This window comes from Myotis myotis, unplaced genomic scaffold, assembly GCF_014108235.1.
Source record: "Myotis myotis isolate mMyoMyo1 unplaced genomic scaffold, mMyoMyo1.p scaffold_m19_p_2, whole genome shotgun sequence".
Lineage (NCBI taxonomy): Eukaryota > Metazoa > Chordata > Mammalia > Chiroptera > Vespertilionidae > Myotis > Myotis myotis.
The window spans coordinates 70,696,170-70,702,169 of NW_023416324.1; the positions used below are offsets into that span (position 1 = coordinate 70,696,170).

General features: G+C 48.6%; 1 protein-coding gene across 1 annotated transcript in view; it reads right to left on the reverse strand.

Moving 5' to 3' along the window:
- The window catches only part of DIPK1A (divergent protein kinase domain 1A), a 126,664-nt gene extending 123,371 nt beyond the window's left edge, over window positions 1-3,293 (reverse strand). The window contains exon 1 of the mRNA XM_036352346.1: window positions 3,177-3,293. Coding sequence (XP_036208239.1) covers window positions 3,177-3,230 — 54 coding nt within the window. The 5' untranslated portion in view covers window positions 3,231-3,293. The remainder of the gene's footprint in view (window positions 1-3,176) is intronic.
- Window positions 3,294-6,000: the final 2,707 nt, after the last annotated feature.

Genomic DNA, 6,000 nt, shown 5'->3' on the forward strand with positions numbered 1-6,000 from the left:
ACAAAACTCAGCTTTTGTTCATGCTTCATGCTGTTTTTAAAGGAGCATGGTTTTAGCCCTAACTGGCTCAATGAATAGAGCGTCAGCCTGCAGACTGAAAGGTCCCAGGTTCAATTCCAGTCAAGGGCATGTACCTTGGTTGCAGGCACATCTCCAGTAGGAGGTATGCAGGAGGCAGCTGATCGATGTTTCTAACTCTCTATCCCTCTCCCTTCTTATCTGTAAAAAATCAATGTAATATATTAAAATATATATGTAAATAAATAAAAAATAAAGGAGCATGGTTTTATTCTCAAGAAAAATAAAATAGCCCTAACCAGTTTGGCGCAGTGGATAGAGCGTCGGCCTGCGGACTCAAGGGTCCCAGGTTCGATTCCGGTCAAGGGCATGTACCTTGGTTGCGGCATATCCCCAGTTAGGGGGTGTGCAGGAGGCAGCTGATGGATGTTTCTCTCTCATCGATGTTTCTAACTCTCTATCCCTCTCCCTTCCTCTCTGTAAAAAATCAATAAAATATATTTTTAAAAAATAAAAGTAAAATAGCCCTAGCTAGTTTGACTCAATGGATAGAGCCTCGACGGCCTGTGGACTGTAGGGTCCCAGGTTGGATTCTGGTCAAGGGCACATGCCCGCAGTGCGGGTTCAATCCCCAGTAGGGGGCATGCAGGAGGCAGCCAATCAATGATTCTCTCTCATCATTGATGTTTCTATCCCTCTCCTTCTCCCCTCTTCTCTGAAATAAATAAAAATATATTTTAAAAAATAAAAATAAGAAAAAGTAGTACTGTAGATATTAAATTAACCTTCAGTGGCTGAGAAACTGAGCAGCTATATAATAGACTCAGCTAAAAATATATTTTGACTTTGCCTAAAACAATTTTTAAAATATATTTTTATTATTGACATCATTATAAATATCTCCCATTTCCTCTCCCCGTAATCCCCCTCCCAGCCCCTACCCCGCCCGCCCAAGTTTTCACTACCCTATTGCCCACGTCCATGAGCTATGCATGTAAGTATATAAGTTCTTTGGTTTATGTCTTCTTGTCCCCCCCAACCCCACATTGAGGTATGTCAGTCTGTTCCATGCCTCCATGCTTCAGGTCTTATTTTGCTGGTCAATTCATTTTGCGAAATAAGCCAATCTGGGAAAGACAAATATCACATGATCTCATTTATTTGTGGAAGCTAATGAACAAAATGAATTGACCAAAACAACTTTTGAGTTTGAAGCACCTACTGGTAGAGGAAGTACAAAAAGCAGAAGATGAGGTATTTAGGTAACAGGGAACAAAAGATAATATGAAACTTGAGTAATCTGAAGGCCTTTTTAAAAAACTGGTTACTAGTAAATCGACAACTAACAAGAAAATTCATAAAGATAATAAATATAAATACCAAGACAATGTTTAAAACACCAGTCCCCCAAGTTCCCAAGTTTTAAATTTATCTCAAGTAATACCATAATCAATAAAGTTTCTGTTTAATCAATACTTTATATAGAAATAGCCTACTTAAATATCACTATGCCCCCAAATCCTTTTGAAATGCTTAAAATCAGTTTACCTTAATTTGATAACAGATAATGATGTGCACAATAAAAAAGTCTGTTCCATGCCTCCATGCAGAAATACCAACTGTTTGCCATTAATGTAAACAAATATTTGCAAAACTAATCTTAACGCAGCCAATCTGAAAGCTTGTGTGCTGTAATGCCAAAAAAATGTCACATCCATATCTGTGGAGAACATGTAAAGCCAAGACAAGCAAAGTCTAAAACAAAACCTGCCACGAAACCTAAAAGATTAAAAATAAATAGCTAAATATTTTCAGTAAAAAGAACAAAACAACGTTTTCAATAACCCAGTAAACTTATTTGGGGGATCGAATCTGGAAAGGTATCATTTTGCTCACATAAGGTACCTACCACCTGGCCTGGGTTGAATTCTAGACTGGGTTGCTCCACGTTTACTCAAGGCACAGTTACTACCGGTGGAGCCGCTACAAAGACCAGGGCGCTCGCTTTAACTCCTACACCCAGCGTATCGTGGGTTGTCCAACCATGCTCCCAATCTGCAGCATGGCAGGGTAATGGTTTACACCTGCAATTTCCAAACAAAAACCTAAGATTTACTTGCCCCGTGATGGTGACTTCTCAACTCTTAAAATAATTTATAAAAGCACCAGCTGAGCATGAACTCCTGTTCCAAAATTGCCAATTCATTGCAGCCTTTTCGTGTAAGCGGTAACAGAAGACTGTCCTCTGAATGCAGACAATACTGCCGACCCACGCCAGGCATTGATTTGTAGTTGTTTTCCCAATGGGGTGATGGATTTGCGCTCAGCTAATCACGGTGACTACTAGGTCCCCCTGGTGACCAACAGCACCTGAAGGCAGTAGAAGGGTTCGAAGGCACCAACTGACAGCGGGACAGAGGGTGGACCGGGAATCATGAAAAATGAACACAGGAACAGGACACATGACATGACTGAGAATAACGTTTGCGTTGCTGGGGTGTTTGAGATCGCCACCAGACACGGTTCCCTTTCCTTCTAAAAAGCAAACACCCATCCAACTCGTCCGGGTTTCTGAGTCCTGCCTCCCATTTCAATCACGGGCGAAGGGAAGACAGAACCAAGGAGCTCAGCACGAGGCACACGCCGCTTCTCGGGCGCTCGGGGGAAACACTGCTGTGACAAATTGCCATCCTTTTCTAAAATATGGAGGAATGACACACCACCTTACCCACCACCGTTTGAAGACCCAGGGCACAGAGTCGAGAACAGCCGACCTGCGGGGCCCACCGGGGAAGGGGGAGCGCACGGGACCGGGGAGAGACAGGGGCACGTCCCGAGCCTAGACCGCCGGGCCCCGACTGCCAGGGGTGTCGGGTCGCCCCCCAAGTCATGTCTCGTGGCTCCTGGGGGGCCGGCGGTGCGAGGGCGAGCCGGGCCGAGAGACCTGGGTTCCCGAGCCGGGCCGGCCGGGGCAGCGGTGGGGACAGGGCAGCGCTGCCTCGGGGGCTGCGGCGCCGCGCGGCGGGGAGGGCGCGCCGCCAGGTGCGGACAGCAGGGGGCAGCGGGGTTCGGGCGGGCGCTGACCCGGGGAAGGAGGAGGGAGGCGGGCCAGTCCCGCGCGGCGAGGGGGGCGCGCGGCGCGCTCGCCGCCGGCCTACCTGGAGGTAGTAGGGTTTCCTGAGCCAGGCGCCCGGACAGAGGCTCCTCGCCATGGTAATCACACATCGCCCCGCCGCGCCGCAGTCAGAGGCGGACCCGAGCGCCGGCGGCCCGGCTCCCCGCCTCCCCCCGCCTCCCCGCCCCCAGCCCGGCCGGGCCCGCCCACTCCTCCGCCCCCGCCGCGCGCGCGCTCCCCTCGGCTCCGCTGGGGTGACGGCGGCTCGCGGCCCGAGGCCTGGCCTCCAGCTCTGCTCGCCAAGCCGTCGCGGCTGTCAGAACCGCTGCTGCCGACTCCGCCATAAAAGGGAGTCGCGCCTCGCCTCGGCCGACACAAATCCAACTGCGCCTCGCGCTTAAAGGGGAGGCGTGCGGAGGAGGGAGGGGGCGCCGCGGCCGCCGGGGTGTCGCTGGCTCGGCGCGCGGAGGGCCGGCCGGCCGGGCGGGGTGAGGGCGTGCGCCTCCGGGCCCGGGAGCGCCGACCTCTCCGACTGCATCCAAGTGGCCGCCGGCTCCCGGCAACGCCGTTGCGCATCCCGCCAGCCCGCCCGGCGGCACGGAACCCCCTTTGGACTCTGCTCCTGCAGTGCGGATGCGTCTGGGACGGCGGCATGGAAATGCAAGGAGAGCTTGAGACTCTTTCCTTGGGGACGGGCTGGGTCTCCCTCGCGCACAGTGGCGGGTGCGGCTCGGGGAGGGGGCGCCTGCCGCAGCCCGAAACGCAGACCTGCGCATCCCTGAAGACGGGACTCCTCGCCGCCAGGCCAGGCGATGCGGACAGGGCTACTCTATGCTGAACTAGCCTTGACCCCCCCCCAAATCCAGTTTGCTTCTAAGGGCCTTAATCTATTTTTAAAATGTACTTTTAAAAAATCTGACCTTTTTAAAAATTTGTATTGTTTTCAAGCAGCTTCAGAGTTTTCCTGGCTCCACCCAGGGACTCTGATTCAAAAGAAAGAAAAATATTACTGAATTAAATACGGTCCCGAAGACTGGAGACCGGGGACGTGGCACAGCTACTCGGTTAAGGCTACATAACGCAGGGTGTGGTGTCTTTCTTTTGACAGTGAAGCCAAATAAGGGAAAAGAGACACCCTAGTGGGAGAACAGCTGTTGATAGGAATGACTCTTAGTGGAGGAAGATGTGTTTTTGCTTCTTTTCACCCCACATGCCACCTTTCATGTGATTCCAACAAAGTTTAGGTGGCCATTTAGAACCCCTTGGGGCCTGTGGCTCTGAGAAGTGTAACTGGTTTCCCCAGAGGCAAACCTGGACACACTCTCACAGCAGCTTTTCCCTAAGCCTTGTTCTGGTGCTTTACTTTTTTGAAGAGATACCTTCTTGTCCACTCCTCACCGCCCCCCCCCCCCCCAAACCCTCCAAGCACAGACACAGGTTTTAAACCTGGGTGATATTTTACTGCTGGCAGATAAACCCATTTTTCATTGATTTTTCAGCTTAGGTTAACAGACCAGTGATTTCTGAGTAAGCTAATAATGGATCCTATTGGTTTAATTCATTCTTTCATTCATTCAAAAAATAAATATTAATTGAGCACCCAGACATTGTTTTAGTTGATCTGGTTATATATATGAACAAAACAGACAACAAACAAACCCGCCCTTGTAGAGATTACATTTTGTGGGTGGGGGCAACAGGAAATAAGTAATAAATGTAACAAATACAAAAATCAAATAGGATAATAAAGTTGATAGGGGATATGAAAAAAGAAAACATCAATAGAGATGAGGAAGACTATAAATAGAGCAGGTTTGAGGAGACAGATCAAAAGTTTATTTTTGGACATTTGCATTTGAGATATTTATTAGAAATCCAAGTGGTGATTTGGGGTAGGCAGTTGTACATATAACCTGCGCTTCAGGAGAGTGGTTCAAGCTAGAGATATACGAAAGATACCAGCATTTAGATGATATTTAAAGCCAAGAGACTAGACAATAGCACCAAGGGGGTGTGTAGATGGAGAGAAGAGAACCAAGGATGAAGTCTTACAACTTCAAGGAGGGAGAAGTGAATGAGCCAGCAAAGGAGCGTGACAAGGAGTAGCCATGAAGTAGGAGAACCAAAAGTGAGTGCCTAGACGCCAAGTGAAGGTAGTGTATCAAGAAAGAGTTATTACTCCTAAGTGAATGAGAACTGAGACTTGACCATTGGATTTGGTACCTGGAGGCCAATGGTAACATTTCAATGGAGCAAGGTGTGGGGGAGGGAGGGGGGGAATTGGTTGGAGTGGGTTTAAGAAAAAATGGGAGGAAAGGAATTGGAGATGACTAACAGTATAGGAAATTATTTTGAGAAGATCTCTTACAAAGAGGAGCCCCAAAATGAGATAGTAACTGGCAGTGAAAGTGAAGTCAAAAGTAGGCTAACAGCCCTGGTCAGGTGGCTCAGTTGGTTGGAGCATCGTCCCGTACACCAGAAAGCTTTGGGTTGGATTCCCAGTCAGGGCACATACCTGGTTTGTGGGTTCAATCTCTGGTTGAGGCACATAGGCAACCAATCAATGTTTCTCTCTTCCCCTCCCTTCCGCTCTCTCTAAAAAATCAATTAAAACATATCCTCGATGAGGATTTTTTTTTTAAAGTAGTTTGACAAAAACAAATTGGGAGAACTATTTGTTTCTGATGAGGATGATCTGGAAGAGAAGGCAGAATTTATGTGGGCGCAAGAAGAGAGAATTGTTGGAGAGGTATCCTTGAGAAGGAAAGAGACTTTGGAATCTCGCACACAAGTGAATGAATAGCCTGCAGACAGGAGCACGGACTGACTTCAGTCCACCTATGGAAACAGGCAAGCAGTTGGGCAGA